Raw genomic sequence first — 17,397 nt, 5'->3', positions numbered from 1 at the left:
CACGATTATCAGTTAAAAAAAATATGTCACTCTTATATGAGCAAATAATATTGAAAACTAACTAAGCAGAAGATAATGTAAAGTATGTTATCCCAAAAAGGGTTCATTCTGTTCTTCAAAAACACATGTTAACCGCATCTTTAGACAATTCTGTCATAAGGAATCACAAGTAAAATATGTGGAAAATCAGTATAAGATGTGACATAAATTGTGAGATGGTGGTGAGATGATTAATGAGAGAGGAAAGAAGAAAAAACAAAGTTCTGATACACAAATCTGTTTTCAGTTTTTGGGCTTTTTCTCTAATCTTTGATTTTTGGTGAAATATTGGATCATTTGAACATTTATTGAAATGAAATCATATGAGAAGTTTAGATGGAAAAATCACTATTTGGTGGAGCTGTTAACAACTCATAGACATCTGAAATGTGACTCCGACTGCACACTGCTTTTTGTAAGACGTCAAACTCTAACAAGGATGGAAACCACTGGTTTCATCAATGTGTTGTATTTTAAAAGCTTATTATATTATCCATTGTTTCAAATCTTCATCTGGAAAGTAGCTAAAGCTGTCAAATAAATGTAGTGGAGTAGAAAGTACAATATTTCCCTCTGAGTGGAGTGGAAGTATCTAGTATAAGTAGCATCTAAGTGAAATACTCAAGTAAAGTACAAGTACCTCAAAACTGTACTTACGTACAGTACTTGAGTAAATGCACTTTATTTATTCCTCAACACACTCTCAGAAACAACAAAAACAAATGCTACTGGGTCTTGTAAGGTTTTATTGTATCTTTATTTAGAATAAAAAAGACAACAACAATACCTGTGACAGTTTGTATGCAAGCTCAAGTATTTGAGAAGTTATATCTCAAACTGCTTTCAAGTCCAGTTACTTATGTTTCTGGTAATTAAGGAGCACAGGGTAAGTGGTGCCTATGTGCTTTTGGTTGTAGTGGTGGCAAACAATCTCCACCTCGTAGAAACTGAACTGGACTTTGACACGCTCATTGGGTGAGGAGAGGAAACAGAGAGTGTAGAGGGCGAACTCGAACTCGGGACTGACGCCAATGAAGATGCTGCCCTTGGGCTTTATACCATTCTTCCAGCTGAACTGTAGCGCCAGGATGTGTTTGTTCTCATCGGGCTGCAGTGAGAAGGAAAAGAAATGTCATGTCATGGAAGAAGTGAGGAGAGAGATGGTGAGAGACTGAAACAGACGCCTGCTGTTTAAGGTGTCAGCACAGTATTATCAGAGAAAGAAGCATATTTTAAATTGAGATGAACAGGAGGTGAGACTGAGACAACAAATTAGATTGAATTTCACTCTCCACTTGCTACATGTGATATGCTGTAGGAACACAGAAATTACTCATATCATGTACATATTTTGTGAAGATTGTCCCACTGGTCAACACTGGTCAACATAATTGTGTCCCTGAGGTCCAATGTTCAAGACAAATACTTTTATATGACTTCATAACTTTAACAGATCAACAAACAAGATTAGGGCTAAAAAAAATGGCATGAAGTATGCTGCATAGTACTTGGAAACTGCGCAGGGGTGAGAATTATACAAAATATGATATGAAAATGATGTACTGTTTCAAATAACAGGAAACTAAAACTAGAACTGGTATGTAGAAAAAGGAAATATGTGGTGACTCACCTCAAATACCTCCAAAAAATAAACCTGGCTACACGATTTCATATTGAAAATGTATGTACAGATCCCTTTTTTTTGGTTTTGTTTACTAAAAAGTTAGTCTTGGTTAATCACTTAAAGATTTTACTGACCAGCAGGTAAATATCCCCCAAAACTTGGTGTAAAGTTTTACAAGTCACCTAAAAACAACTTACCCAAATACAGTAAGTAGTATCAATGTTTTCTCAGTGACTTGGGTTAGACATTCAGGTTAGAAAGACAAAACACAGAGAGCTGAGCAGAAAGTGAGAGAGAAAACTTGATCACAGCAGGATGTGAGGTTTCTCATCAGTGTGCAAGAAAGATGAGGTCAGAGAGAGTGCAAAGAGACAGAAAAGAGTCAAATAGTCTTTCCAAGTGCAAAAAGAAAGCTGAGAATAACTTTAAATACTTGACAAATACAGTAATGTTTGTCCTATATTATACATACTGTATAATATAATACAGATACATTAGTTGCCCCAGTTTCATACATCTTAGTTAAAGCCGGAAACACTCAACAACAATATACCTGGGGTGAATTTGCAGTGACGCTGTAGCCTTTGTAATCGATGTGTCCCAGCTTCTCTTGTAAGTAGAGCTGGATCCAGTTGTGAAAGCCGATGACAGTCCGCCCTCCTCTCGTCTCTCCAACAAACACGTGTTCAAAACCCGAAGAGTCTGGCCTGTTGGGAGACAGAGAGGAAGAAGGTCAGACCACAAACACTGTCTGCTGATATGTTGTCATGCTGATGTACTGGAAGCTTTCCAGGCTTTAGTGTCAGTTACTTGTTACAAGCAGAAATACATTTTCAAAAAGTGTAATTCTGTCATGCCCTAAGCTCAATATACTGTTAATTTTAAAGCACATGGAGCTATATAACTCTAAACTCTGCTGCTTGGCATCTATGAAAATGACCAAAATTGTATTAAATCATGCGTCATTTGGACAAAATGTGGTGTTTAGTGGCTGCAGAAACGGCTACAGATAAACGTTTTCAGTATGGACAAGTCCCTCTCAGTTACTCAGAGTAAGACAGTCGCCATCATAGTGGCAGATTCCACTGGTGAAGTTACACTGAAGTGCTGTGCCAGCGTCCACCCACCTGCTGGATCCTCTCCTTGCATAAAGTTCAAACCAGATCCTGTACAGCTGCTCCTTGAATTGCGTCTCATCCCGAGGAGAGAGGTGCTTCTCTACCAGGTATTTATGAGCTATCTGAAAGAAACAGGAACTAAAGTGAATCAAATGTCATCTTTAAGTTTTTTATTAGTATATAATTAGCTGATTTTGCTTTTTTTTTCTTTTTATAATTGAGTTCATTAAGGAATTACATCCACAATTAATCAACAAAGATAACACATAACATGTACGACAGCATACAGAGTCTGACAAAGAGAATCCATTAGTGGGTGAAACATAAGTGTACTCAACAGATACACATACAAATACGTACATACACACACAAATAATAATACATATTGCTATGAAAGTCTATGTGTCAAGATTCAGATCATTTCAGGATTGTTTTTTTTTTCTTTTTTATTTAATTAAATAGTTTCTAGTTTTGCAGTTCTAATTATAATTTATTTGCATTCTTGTTCTGCAATAGTTGGAATCTGACTGTGCTTTTTTTTGTCAAGGCCAGTTACTAGATGAGTATGGGATTGAATATCTGTTAACTGAACTGACTTTTCACCTATAGGACAGTATAGAGCTATAATAAAAAAAACTATTAAGCAATGGACCATTCAGAAGCAGAGCAAGGCGCGACTTAGCATGCATATAAAGCATTGTAGAAACCAATAAAGATATACTAGAGATAAAACACTATGTATCAGTTTAATTGTATTATATCAATATTGAACCAACTGAGCGACTCTAAATGAGTTCTAATTGATTCTTTGGTAGAGATGAAAAGCAAAGAGGGGCGGTTTATTTCCCAAAACTGTCCGCTGGTACCTTCATAGTGGGAGTCTTAACGATGGAGTCCAGGAACTTGTGGTTCTCTGCCACCTCCTCGGGGGTTACAATCTCTGGCTCGCCGGTGTCACTCACATAGTTATCCAAGAGAGAGATAAAGGCTGCAGAAACAAACACCCTTTGATAAGTGATTTGATTTGTTTAAGTCATGATGTAACTTTTCAACGCAGATACAACAGTAAAAAAAATATGTGTGGGTATTAACATATTATGCTGTGTTAAAATGTAACATGTTTAAGGACTTTCCAAGCCAGGGAAGATGAGTATCATGACTATTACAACGACAGCTGAGCAATACCAAATACAGAAACCTGCAGCTCATTAGAGTTTAGACAGAAACAGTTTGGGAAAGAGTTTGTTGTGAGAAGTAAACTCACACATTTCTTAATATCATAAATAAAGTGTGGGAATGTTGCCATCTAGTTTTTGATACTGTGGTACCTTTTTAATATTCCTCATTATCAAGTACAGCAGTGTATCTCCAATCATTCTTTTTCTGCTTGAGCTTTTGGAAACTTTTCTTTCACAGTTATGGCATATAGGATGTCACCTACATCATGCTAACCTGTTATATAAAAGTAGTGCAAACTGATGGTGATCAGGGGTCCATGTGTTTGTTCCAGGGGGACAATTTGCTATCATGCACCCTCACGCAGTTTAAACAGCCATTCTAAAAATCTTACTGTACTGGAAAAAAGTCCAAAAACTGAGGTTTATTGTCTACTTGGATACATTTGGTTTAAAAAATGAAAGAGGATCCCAGCTCTAGAAACCAGGTGATGGACAGCGAAGCAGGTTGCTAGAGACTAGTGGACAAACAGTACAAAACTAGCAAGAGGGGGGGGATGAGGGGAGGGATCCTCCTTTTTTCAATGGGACACCGGCCTCAGAGTGAACTCTGAATACCAACAGTTACATAACTCATGTCCCTATGCAGCTCTGTGCGAGGACATTGCTTTCTCTGACATGCTGCACAACGTGAATCTGTGAATACACCCAAGCGCCACAAGGAAACACGCCTCAGCAGTTCATCATCATGTGGAGAAAGACTTGAAGGAGAGGACAGTGTTTGGAGAAGAGCATCCTTCTGCAACAGGACGTCCCCCAGCCAGCGCAGTGAACTCTGCTTGCTCTGTGATTATGCAACGCGCCACTGTTCGTCATAAGGAGATTATGAGTAGATGAAAAAGCTTTACTCTAAAGGGAGGTGATGAGGAGGATGGTATCAAACTGGCAAACGGTGCAGTGGAATATCCAACATTCAACATTTTGTGTGTACAGTAAGATGCAGTAACAGACTTGTACCCATCCAAAATATCTCACTGTAAGCTGCTTCATCCCAGAGAAACAGGTGGAAGACACTTTATATTAAGGCATGAAGAAAGAGAACTTGCTTTTGACTAAAATTTTGCAATTTGCATTCAGAAGTGAGTCTGTATACCATTCCCGAAAAACGTTACCTTCATGCACTTACCTAAAAAAGTCTCCTTTTTGAAAATGTTCTCATCAACAAATGTAAACAGAGGATATCCTGCTCCATCGTTGTTGTCGTTGGCCATGCTGTCTCCAGCTTTGCCCTGAAGCAGGAAGAGAATCACTCAAACTCAGCTGTTTGCTTTGGGTAAATAGGTAATATAGGGTCACATCTTTAAACCTGCTGTTCATCAGATGTTCTTGTATGCTTCCAGTGATACATTTCGTATCAAATCAGAGATACCTTTGCAACATGGATGTATTGCCACTGCGTGAGACAATAACTGGGACAATTGTAAGTAAAAATATAAATTTGGAAGTAATGTGTATCTTTTATTCAGATGGCCAGGTGGTACAGAAGAACTGTGAAATCCAACAGAACTAAAAATAAATACACAAGCACAACTGCCATCATACAATTTCCCACATTTATCACATCATCATGCTCTCCCCTGTTTTCTCTGCACTGTAGCCTAAAAACTGTTCTGCCATTTAATTCCCATAATCCCCATTGCTGCCTGTCAGATATATGGTTTTTTTACCTCTTCAGTGGGTCTTCAATAAGTTTTCTCTTTTATACTAAAAAGGGAAAGCACACAAAAGTGCTTTTTCTCTCAGCCTCTCACCTCATACAGTGATTCAGCTCTGTTTGCAATGGTAGAGCAGCGCCCACTTTCTGTTTTGTGTGATAAAGCAAACCAATTTCATGGTAAATTCACAATGTACAATGCAATGTAGAGGCCAGTTTATTCACCAGAATTATATTAATGTCTTAACATTCATTCATTCATGGATATTTATTGATGTTAGATGTGATGAAAGCTGCTTTAAAGTGGTATACAAAACCAACATGAGGCTCTGGTTTTATGGATACACAAGTGATTAATTATGTTTGTGTCAATCACAAAAGTGTGTGTGCATGTGGGTCTGTCATAGGTTACTTTTGGGGACAAATTTCAGACTTAAGACCAGTTGATTGGGGACAGCTTGTCCGACTGGGGACCAAAGCCATGTCCCCAATTGGCAAAACACTGATTTTTGGATCAGTGGTTAAGGTTAGGATAAGGTTTAGGGTTAGGCAAGTAGTGGTTACTTTTAGGGTTGGGGTTGTATGTGTGTGTGTGTGTGTGTGTGTGTGTGTGTGGTGCACCTGCAGAGAGATCCTGTAGTCTTTTCCAGGTTTGAGTCTGTTGACATCATTGTCCCATAGTTCCTGCACCATGGACGACAGCTCTCTGTCACTCTCAATCATGATACGACCGTCGTGTTCTTGGTCCCGCAGTGGACGAGCTGTAGATGGTTTGGTCTCAGTGCGTCTCTGACAGGAAAGAAACAGTTCATGAAGATTCTGCTGCTATAGGCTTGGAGGCACTTTGACTAAAATCAAGATGTTTGAGCAGTGAGCTTCAGCAGTGGAAGCAACAAAAAGTACTCTACTGTAGTAAAATATTCAGTTTGAGGTAGTGGTACTTTATATTTTGTGTTTAGGAGTTTAGGAGATATTGCACATTTTAGTGTTTATATGCAAATATAACATGATAAGAAAATATGATGCACTGCTAAACCATCTATGGACTTTTGTGTTTATGAGATAATTTTGCGTGAAGGTATCTATGGACATTGAGGATTTGAATACTTGTCAGATGACTGATGATCTTTAAAGTAAGTGTTAAGTTTATTTTTTATCTGTAAATACCTGAAAAATATTATTTTAAAAATCAAGTTGTGTTCAGAATTGAATTCCAAAACATTAACTTGATGTAACATGGGAAACATGGGAGGAAAAGCTTAAAGACCTCAGATATATATCAAGGCATTTAGTTTACTGATACATGAATTCCTTTTTAGATTCAAATAATTAACTATTGTCAATTAATGAGTTATTAAACAGATAAATCCAAATCCTATAAAGTTGTGTCTTTGACTTGAAGAGCATTTTTATTAATAATTTGTTTGTTGCTCATACACTTTCACAGATGAGTTTATTTTCCTTCAAATGCTTCTAGCTCTCAGAAATGAGAGCACTCATGTACATCATGTATGTTACCTCTCACTTACTGGTATAAACTGGTATTTTTCCTCTGCTGAGTAATAGAGGTTGGTGAATATTCAAGGTGTAACTGAACGTGTGAGCTGTGTGACTTTCGAGAAGTGGAAAATTAGTCCCATTTTGTAATGTGTATACTATAATGATTATAATGAAAGTCAATTTTCCATTAAATGATTCGACAAAAACCCGAAATATTCTGGTGTGCGCATGATTTTGTGATATTTGTTTCTGATTTTGATGTATTTCATTTGGATAACCTTCTCTTTAAAGCCTTGAAAAGAAGATGAGGCGTATTATTTAATGAGTATTTATTCTGATTTCTCCACTATGATGCTGTACATGTTTTGTCAGTGATTTATGAATTTTGTTGTAGACGTAAAGGTCTGAAAATATGATTGTGACAATTACTCAAATTAGTTTCCTTTATTTTTTTGACTAGTAGTATAGTAGTGATTGAAAATGTCATTCTTTATTTGAGGTCTTTGAAGCGCATGCAGGCTGAGCATAGTTGAAATACGTCATTCATTCATTCATTCATTCATATTTAACAATCCCCTGCTAAAGGTAGCTTTAATTTATAAAGAAGGTGATAAATAAAAAAAAACATCATATCAAAACGCAACTATTAAAATACTTAATGAGTTGATTTAGCATGTTTGTTACCAGAAAGATCATTTTAATAGTCCAGACTTTACACATAATCACAAAACACTGGTTATCATGAAGGTAATGTAGGCCTATAATCGTCCACAGCGTTGTAAAAACATAATAGCTTCCCCATGAAAAGGCTTTTCCATACAACTCAACATTTGTGTACCACCACTGCATTCCCCGAAATCATGGCTGACAACACATCTCACATCCCTGACACTGAGCTCCATGTCCGAGTCCCAGACCGCATCCCCATCAGCCACCACATCAAAATCCACTGACCTTTTCCTTTGAGTGTTGTCCTGCTGCTGTTATGGTTAAGTGAGGGGAAAGCAATTAATGCTTGAAGGGTTGGTGATGTTCCTCGGTGTTGGCCAGGTGCTGCTGTTGATGGCTTCCTGTGTTTATGAGAGCAGGTGTCTTTAGGGGCATAGTAACAGTTCAGTCAGTCAGCCAGTCTGTCTGTCAGCGTGTATGGAGAAAGACAGAGGCTGGGGGGGGGGGGCATAGAGCACGAGGCAGGGGATGGGACAGGACAGGAGAGAGGGGCCATTTTAAAGGGTTATCCCCTGTCAGCAACTCTAGCCAAAGGGATTACACAATGTTGTCTCTTTTCAATCTCAGGGCTCTTTGTTTCTTTAGTATTTCATTGTTTCTCTCTCTGTAACAGCACAACTTCGGGATTACAGGGTAAATATGGGTCATGTTTCAGGTAACCAGATGTTGTAAAGGTATAGTTAAAGGTGTACTTGAAGCACCACAGAGAGCTAAATTTTCAACGTAACTGCAAATACTCAATCTTGGTTTGGGAGTTGTTCTCTAGTGTTTGATTTTGACATTTTATTCTAAATGATCCATAGTCTGAAAAGGGTTTAGTAAAAACTGAGGAAAAAAAAAACCACATAGTAAAAATGTATGTTCTACATTTTCTTGTATCATTTTCTTCATTATCTTTAAAACTTCTAAAACATTCTTGTTGAATGACACATCAAAACAATGTATATATTCATACATATATGTAACCGTCTTAACTGTTTTCAATTGCGTTATTTTCACTTTTTTGCACTGAACACTATATTTATAGAACCATAAAATTGAGAGCTGTAAAAACAGTATCTTAAAGGAAACTGAACTTTGGAGTCTTGAGTAATATAGCTCAACCTTACCCACCTATAAGTTTCATATGTGAATGAGTCAGCAGTGTGTTGAGTGAGAAAAAAATCACACCTCTACATGTGAAAAAAGGCGCTGTGAGCCTCAGTGAGATTGAAACAAGAACACTATGAATTTAACCTTACTGTAAAAACCCAGGAGAAATGGCAGTAAAGAGGCATGGTAACGTCACCTTGGCGGCAAGCTGTATCATGTTAATATTCTGTGAAGCCTAATTATGGTCCACGTATGAGGTATATATTTTTGAGGTACAACTTATGAGAGTAAAACAGTTTAAAATACCTATAAACACTTGCATTTAACTGTCTCATGACCCCACAGCAACAGAAAACACTATTATACTGGCACCAAATTAGCATTTTTGTCTCCCATTCAATGATTAAAACAGACAACATGTTAAGTGATAACATTTATTTTGAGGAACAGAATGCTGAATGCATTTTAACAAGATTCTTGAATAAAACTTTTCTCGAATGAAACATGAAGTGGGTCAGTGGGTCTGAACTGATGGGTAAAGTGAATCCATGTGCATTTCAAGACTGAACAAGAGATTGTCTTTTTACCTGTCCAGACCAGCATCAATTCCCAAAGTAGTCTACACAGGAGCAAATTTATTTATTAATGTTGAAAAAGACCAGATCTGATATGAGGGTTTAACTTCAGGCCAAATTGCTTGTATGGGATAATCTGTTAAAAATATATATAATTACCTTTATACAAAATACCTTTTGTATATCTAGACATTATCAAAATGCTGTGCCCCCCTTTCATAAACATATTTGGCAACATTAAACATCAGCTGTACAAAGAACGATGTAAATGAATCTAGTCAAACCATCACTAAATGCCTCGGCTGTTCACCAAATGAGGATTTCCTTTCTCACACCGGTCTTGATGATCCACCATTAATGTCCTCCATTATTACATTCTCTACGGGCAAATACATATAACTCAAACAAATAATTATAAACCCCACAACCACTGTCTCTCTTTCCCTCTTTCCACACTGATTGACTCATCATTTGATGTTCCTGTAAATTATCTCATCTCAAGAAAAATCTCATCTAAACATAATTAAAACAAAAGAGAAAAGTTTCACACATTGTATCAGTCTAAGGGGAGTATAAGGGTTTCCCATTTAGACTAAAGCTGAAAAAAAAAAACCCTCAGTTTTGGAATTATGGTTGAGTGAAGAGTCTCTTGGTGTGTCTCCAATGCTTTCATCCTCTATGTGTCTATGTGTGTGTGCAAGCATCTTGTTTAGATCTTGAAATTCACTTAAATATCCCCCATGAAGCTTGCTTAAAAGAAAAGTTAGCTGTGTCATAATTTTGACATGTGACATAAAGCTAGCTATACTTTAAGATACTATTTAACAAGCAGGATACTTTAATATGACAAAGAAGGGCAAATACAAGATCTTCTTTCACCTAATTTGCCGGTTAACTGGTAGCAAACGTGTTTTAATGTAACAAACGAGCTTGGTCAGTGGCTCAGTTATCAGCTCTTGATCATTATAAACCTGTGAGATGCCAAAACCCATCATGATGTGGATGTCCAATCAGGAAAGAAAGTAGTTCTCTAATTGATGCATTTTTTTTAAAATTAAAAGTACAGTCCTATGACACTGTCATATTTTTAAGGTTTGAAAGACAATAGCCACTAATGAGCATCAATACATAGTTGTGCAAGTATGTGGCTTCGATGCTCAATAACCACAAGAGTGGGCTTGTTTTTTTTTTGGTGTTTTTTTTTTAGAAAATATATATCACAATACCAAACTGAAATCATTTCAAATCACAGCTGAATTTCTCTGAGATAAAAGCTCAAACTTTCCTTTAGACTACATTCACGCCTGAATATTTCTATATACTTATGACGTCTGTCATATGTTAAGTAAATATAAACAATTTACACCCAGGCATTGAATGTTTTATACCCAAGTTGTCGGATCATATTCAAAACACAAACGATGACACCATGGTAGTGGCACTGCTGTGCTACTGCAGGCGTAGTGAGAGTCACAGGTGAAGTGATGGTTAGGTGAGATAAAGTGCATTCAGATGGAAAATACAGCAGTGAGGTACTGCACTAGTATCAGTCCTCTTCATCACTCCAGAAGGCATCTTCTTCGTCAAGATCCACACCATGAAAGAGTCTGCAACGGACAAGAAAAGACATTCAAACATGTTTACTGTGTACAACAAAAGAAAGAAGAGAAGAAAAGAAAGAAAGAAAGAAATGGTGACTAAACTAAGAGAAATAATCACTCACTGGTTGTAACAAGGTGAATGTGGGTTGTTAAAGTGACTGTAAGGGTTGACTTTGCTGAGAAGGCCCAGACACAGCCAACAGAAGTATTGTCTACATGAGGTACAGGTCATCTTGTTGCAGCCGTCCACTTTCTAGAGAGATGGAGAGAGGACGTTGGCAGGAGAGGACTCAGTTAGCATTAATAGTAACAGATAATCTGAGACTGGATGAGGAATCATCAGGGACAGCAAAAAAATATAATATATAATACATGATATACATAATAGTCTGTACATTTGAAACGGAAAGGCTTTTGGGACTGTTAAGAGACGTTTCTACAAACACAGGTTACAGTTAATCTATCGTCTGTGTACAATGTTAAGAATGAGAATAAATGTGCTGTTTGTTTCATATTCAAAACTGTCAGCACTGACGAACAAAGTCTGTGCTACTGTGCTGTTACCAGCAGGGGGAGCCCACCTGTATATTAGTGCCACAGCGTGGGCAGCATTTGCAGTTCTCATTGAGCCAGTCTCTGCTAAAGGACTCTTCCACTGCTTTCTGGATCACCCTCTTCCCAAAGCGCTGCTCCATGAACTTTTTGCCCTCATTAGTGGCTGACAGGTACTCATCTTTGAGGTTACGCAATTCATCTGTGGCACAAGACAAAAAAAAACAGGGACCACACTCTTTTTTACCTGAAGACTCAAGGTTGGGATTGATAAAATGTCATCCAGTAACGATTAATTCACCCTCTCTTGTAATATTTTTTACCCTTCTAGCACATATTATTATTATGCTGACTAGTATTACTCATAATGTCTTGACTCCATAAATAACTGAACACACATCACAAGTGTACAGTTAGTTATTAGTTCACATAGACATGCAGCAGACCAAGAGAGGAGGATGAACTGAAAGATAATTTGATAGTTTAGAATTACACATTTTTCTCCATTAAAACAAAAAACACAAGGGGGAAAAACTGAAATTAATTAAGTCAACACTCACTACTAATTCTCCTCAAAGACATAAACACATCCCTGTCATTCTGAAGAAAGTACCTGATACTCAATAGGCCAACCTGTTGCTACAAAGCTTCAAAAGTGCAAATATTTTAATCAACATATTATGTAGAAACTGAATATGTTTCAACATGGTAAGAGATAAAAAACAACTTTAAATTCCTGTAGAGCAACTTATGAAATAAGGCTTTTACCTGACATTAAATTACGTCACTAACACTTACAAAAGAACTCTTCCCTTGTTACCCTTATAAACAAAATAGGTGTAATTTCAGCGACATTACCTGCATTGATTCTACAGTTGGAGAGACCGTGATAGCCCAGCTTGCACAGTGTGCAAAAGGCATACTGGCAGGCCGAGCAAATGCCCATGGTTGTGTCTGGCTCCACCATAACAGCGGTGCCGCAGGACTGGCGGGGACAGTAGACCACGTCGGCCATGAGGTCCAGACTGGACTGGAGCAGCAAACGGTCATAACGTGCAAACAGCTCTTCATCCACCAGCTGCTTCACCTGATAAATGAAAGCAGACAGGAGGAGGAGCTGTTTCATTAAAAGTGATATGGTTGGGAAACTTTTAAAATACAATTAGAAGGGGAATTTGATTAAAACATGAAACAGCACTTTGTAAAGTGTGAGGTAAATGCCTGTTTTGGATCACATTACAATTGACCAACTATAAATAAACACAAACATACTGTATCACTTTCTCACCTGCGAAGGTGTGGCTAAGGAGGTACATTTGGGCTCAGGGCAATTAAGGCACTGAACGTTGCCGTCCCGTATTTGGATCTGGAAGTATTCAGTCATGCAGGCCTTGCAGTAGACATGCTGGCACTCCTTAAAGCAGAGGCAGTTGGAGCCCAGTTTTTCTACAAAGCAGATGCCGCAGCAGAACACCTTGCAGTCAAACACTCTCTGGCGCTGCGTCTCGTCAAAGTCCAGGAGCTGAGGTAGGAGGTCGGCGCGCGGGTCCATCAACAGAACGGCCCGCGGGTCCAGTTGAGAAGACGATGGAAACTGTTGTTCACACTTTTCCTTCTTCACTTCTCTTTTCTTCTCTTCGGCTTTTTCAGAATGACTCCCGCCCTGGGTCAGAGCTTAACAAAATTGAGAAACATTATTTATTACCCCTTGAAAAAACACCAAAATGTACTTTTAATAAGTTAATTTTTTTACAAAACTCAAATAGAGGAGCACCAGTTGACACAATTACTGCAATTCCAGTCACCAAATATCTGTGCTCCTAACAAATAATTTAGCAAAATACACATTTAGGAAAAATAACCCAGTGGGAGGAAAAATATTTGTCATGGGGGATTGTAGTTAGCATTTATCATATAAAGCACTTGTTTGAGACACCAGCAACTGTTTTATAACAATTAAGGATGGATAAATGTTAAAGACATACTATGCAGAATTTTTCTAAAAATCAATGTATAGACTCACAAAAAAATAATCCCTCTCAATCATCACTTAAACCTACTAGAAGTGTGTGGCAGTGTCTCTACAGAGACCCTGCCCTCTGCCTGTATTTTCTTATTATTTTGCTGTGTTCAGGACCTTTCTGGGTGTCAACCTTTGGGCAGTGGGTGTGTAGCCCTCAGCCAATAACAGCACACAGGGTGTGCGGTCGGTACTCTATAAAAACGTAGCGACCAGGTAACATTGCTGTCTCTGTCTCTCTCCTCTCTGTCTGTGTCATGGATGTATAAAGATAACAGGTCTGTGTGTCTGTTTGACCGAGGGCGGGGCGGGGCTGAGCGAGCCACACACACACACACACGGAGAGCAGAGAGGCCACAGCGGACAGGATGAAATATGCACTGCAATCACACCAAATCCGGCAATGCGGTACTGTCCAGCAGGGTTGTGCAGAGGTGTGGGTGTGTTTATTTGTGTTTTAGAACGTAGCCGCCGTGAAACAATCAGAAAATAACGTTTTATTTATTTGATTCACTGCTTTGTTCTCGCTACCGCCACTCCCTCTCTTCATTCACTCTCTAGCTCGCTCAACCACCTCTGCTGTCTCTCTCTCTCTCGCTCGTGCTCTGGTATTTTGCCGGAGAGGAGGAGACAACTCTGAATGTTGTGTTTACAAACAGCAACCGACAAAACCTGCATAGTATACCTTTAATTGCTGATACTGTACACGTTCAATCTACAGTGTCAGCCGAAGACAAGAATAGCAGAACAGCATATTTGTACTTGTACTGACCTAGTTCTTCTTTCACTTTCACTCTAAATGAAAGGAAATTACAAAATATTACCTACTTTTTGTAGATAAATAAACAATTTGGTGGCATGGCTATCACAGAGGTATGAGGGAGAGTTATCTTAGCTAATCCAGATGCATCCGCACAAGCACAACAAAACTGTTACAATCACAAACATTACCTGTGGCTGCATGGTCGGCTTTCCTGCGCTCAGCACCCGCTTTACCTCCTGTCCTTGTGACTTCAAGAGGAGACTGGATGCCCAGAAAGTCCAGAGCCTCCTCTTTGAGAAACTGGATCCATGTGAAAAGAATCACATAGCCTTGGTTCTCCTCCCACAGCTCATCCAGGCGTCTGCAAAGAGAGCTCATCTGAGGAGGTAAAAAGATAAAGGAGAAGGAACAGGTATTGAGAGCGACTGCCCAGAAACTTTCTTTCGAGTGATACCATTTTACAGAAGGACAGTAATTCCTTTACAGAGTGAAGCTACTCAGTTGACACTCAATTTGATTAATTTGCCAAACATTGCCGACATATGCAGGTTTTTGGATAGTGATGTAGTGAAGAATCTTATTGGCCAGCATGAGTCTTACCTGTGCTCTCGTTATCCATTTAGAGCTGAGAGTGAAGATTGGTGAGGATGTAGATGGATAGTCCGCAGGAATCTCAAAGTTGAGCACCAAAGGAGGTAAGAAGCAGACATTGTATTCACTCAGTGTCTCTCCTGCAATAGACAGAGAAGATTTTATTATAATCCTTATTAGAGTGCATCTAACAAATATGTCTTAATAGTATTTAGAGCTGCAACGATTAATCAATTAGTTGCCTCTAAAATGTAAATATTTTCTGGCTTCTTTAGTCCTCTATGATAGTAAACTTATGATAGTGTACTTTTGACCATTTTCTGACATTTTATAGAGCAAACAACTAATCAATGAATCAAGAAAATAATCGACAGCCCTAGTAGTATTATGAGAGAAGAAGAGTGTAACTTTATCAAGAAAATATTAATTAACATTGGCATCTATAGGACAGGCATTATATGAAAAGTGCCTACAATGCTTGCAAATGAGTTGTACACCTTGCTCTTCTTCCTTTACACAGTTTCACTGACAGCTGTACCTTTAACAACAACTTTAAAATCAGAGGGGAGCTCCAGACAGAGCTGGATCTCTCCTCCCTGTGCCGACTCCGCCCGGTGGAACTCCTCTTCATCGTAGATACTTGCTAAAGCAAGCAGCTCATCCTCCTGGGCTTCCCTGTCCTCAGACATTTACATTCCTGCAACAACAGTAACATGTGGGACATAAATTCATCATTATGAAAGTCAACAAAAAAAGAATAAAGAGTAATAGCGACACATCAATGTAGCAAAGGTGAAGAATGCCAGATATCACACAGTCAGAGAGAGGTCCAACTAATTACCTTTATCACTACTATCAATACGAAAACACATATATAATATATTATATAAGGCTTCCGCAGTCTGAGTTAGTCATATCAAGTGGATATCTACCACATTTACAGTCTTTTTAGCATCAAATTCCCTCTTTGTGTTTCCCCAGACAGTGTTTCCCTGTTGAGCTGCAGTGGAAGTATAGTACCAAAAAGAGGGACTTGAACCTTTAAAAGACTATAACGTTGAATGATATCTAATTGATTTGACTCATTTGGACAGTTGAAGCCTCATATTAGCTTCAGATAAACTTTTAAATACATTTTTGTACGGAAGGAGGTTTGTGGATTATGTCCCCATCATTTACATTGTGAGTACATTATCAAGGGATCTTCTTAAGGCAAGTATGAAGAGCAGGAATGACTGTAGCAAGAAAAACCTGTTTCAATGTTCATTTGGCCTCCTGACTGTTGTTTTAAGACAGACTTGAAAAATTGTGAACCTATTCTTTAACTGTTATCCTCTTAAGTCAATGGCGTTACATTAATGGAGCAAAATATTACTAAATCTAACGTAACTTTGTGACATAACGTCAGCTTGCCTTAGCTAACGTTAGGCTACACAGTGGCTCCAATGTTAGCATGCTAGCTAGCAAAAGTTAACTTTATCTATATTAGACGTGGTCGTCATTTATTGATAATTTAACAGTCACTCGTGTTGACGGGGCCAACTGGCAAACTTCACGTCAGGAGACAGTTAGCAATTAGCATTAGGGAAAAGCATCAAAGCTAGCTAGCTAGCTATGTTAACGCTAGCTGATGTAAACAGTGACTATGGCTACAGTCGGAGGTCGGCCCTGCTGTAACTTTTCATCTGTGGCGGCAACAAAACAACGTCAGTTTTTCTGTACTACTGAGCACAGCCACCGTTATCCACTACACGTGTGGTAACACCGTTATTATGTGAAAATAACGTGTTTCTTACCTTGTGCAAGCCAAGTGCTACTGACCCCTGCCTTCTGACGAGTTCATGACTGTGGCAACTGTGTGTGTGTGTGTGTGTGTGTGTGTGTGTGTGTGTGTGTGTGTGTGTATGTGTGTGTGCGCGTGTGTGCGCGCGCGCATGTGTCACAGCGCCGCCTACAGGCTGGTTAGTGTACTGCAGGTTACTTTTGTATTTATTTCCTTACACAAAACACAGTACCAGTCAACAGTTTGGACACATTTTCTTATTCAAGTGTGTCCAGACTTTAGACTGGCATTGTGTGTTTTTCATTATTGACACATAGAAATAATCACAAGTTTTTCTACCACAAAATGGTTTGTAGAAGAAAAGTAAAAAAAAACAAACCCTTGAGCTAGGGGGAGTTACAGATCATACTAAGATTAAGGATAGGTTCACTATTTTTCAAGTCTGTCAGCTGGCCATATGAACACTGAAAGAGATTTTTCTTGTTGTAATCATTCATACTGGCTATTAAAAGATCCCCTTC

The 17,397-nt window shown here is 38.5% G+C and overlaps 2 protein-coding genes across 4 annotated transcripts; both read right to left on the bottom strand.

Moving 5' to 3' along the window:
• Nucleotides 1-848: 848 nt before the first annotated feature.
• On the bottom strand, nucleotides 849-8,196 carry endou2 (endonuclease, polyU-specific 2). Of its 2 annotated transcripts, XM_042431963.1 has the most exons (7): nucleotides 8,125-8,196; nucleotides 6,292-6,459; nucleotides 5,143-5,245; nucleotides 3,648-3,769; nucleotides 2,791-2,903; nucleotides 2,217-2,370; nucleotides 849-1,147 (listed from the first exon to the last, which is right to left on the bottom strand). In XM_042431963.1, the coding sequence occupies exons 2-7, from the start codon at nucleotides 6,391-6,393 to the stop codon at nucleotides 893-895; spliced, it is 849 nt and encodes a 282-aa protein (XP_042287897.1). In that variant the 5' UTR covers nucleotides 6,394-6,459; nucleotides 8,125-8,196; the 3' UTR covers nucleotides 849-892. The 2 variants fall into 2 exon arrangements, with proteins under 2 accessions (XP_042287897.1, XP_042287898.1); XM_042431964.1 differs by lacking the exon at nucleotides 8,125-8,196 and having other exon boundaries at nucleotides 6,292-6,577.
• Nucleotides 8,197-9,411: 1,215 nt separating this feature from the next.
• Nucleotides 9,412-16,986, bottom strand: rnf14 (ring finger protein 14). Of its 2 annotated transcripts, none has more exons than XM_042432228.1 (9): nucleotides 16,890-16,986; nucleotides 15,632-15,790; nucleotides 15,103-15,233; nucleotides 14,691-14,880; nucleotides 13,008-13,393; nucleotides 12,578-12,806; nucleotides 11,749-11,921; nucleotides 11,290-11,420; nucleotides 9,412-11,173 (listed from the first exon to the last, which is right to left on the bottom strand). In XM_042432228.1, exons 2-9 carry the CDS (start codon nucleotides 15,780-15,782, stop codon nucleotides 11,113-11,115), a joined length of 1,452 nt encoding a protein of 483 aa, XP_042288162.1. In that variant the 5' UTR covers nucleotides 15,783-15,790; nucleotides 16,890-16,986; the 3' UTR covers nucleotides 9,412-11,112. The 2 variants fall into 2 exon arrangements, with proteins under 2 accessions (XP_042288162.1, XP_042288163.1); XM_042432229.1 differs by lacking the exon at nucleotides 16,890-16,986 and adding an exon at nucleotides 16,273-16,354.
• Between the last annotated feature and the right edge of the window lie 411 nt (nucleotides 16,987-17,397).

Source organism: Thunnus maccoyii, chromosome 13, assembly GCF_910596095.1.
Source record: "Thunnus maccoyii chromosome 13, fThuMac1.1, whole genome shotgun sequence".
NCBI lineage: Eukaryota > Metazoa > Chordata > Actinopteri > Scombriformes > Scombridae > Thunnus > Thunnus maccoyii.
This window is presented reverse-complemented; position numbering and strand designations above follow the sequence as displayed.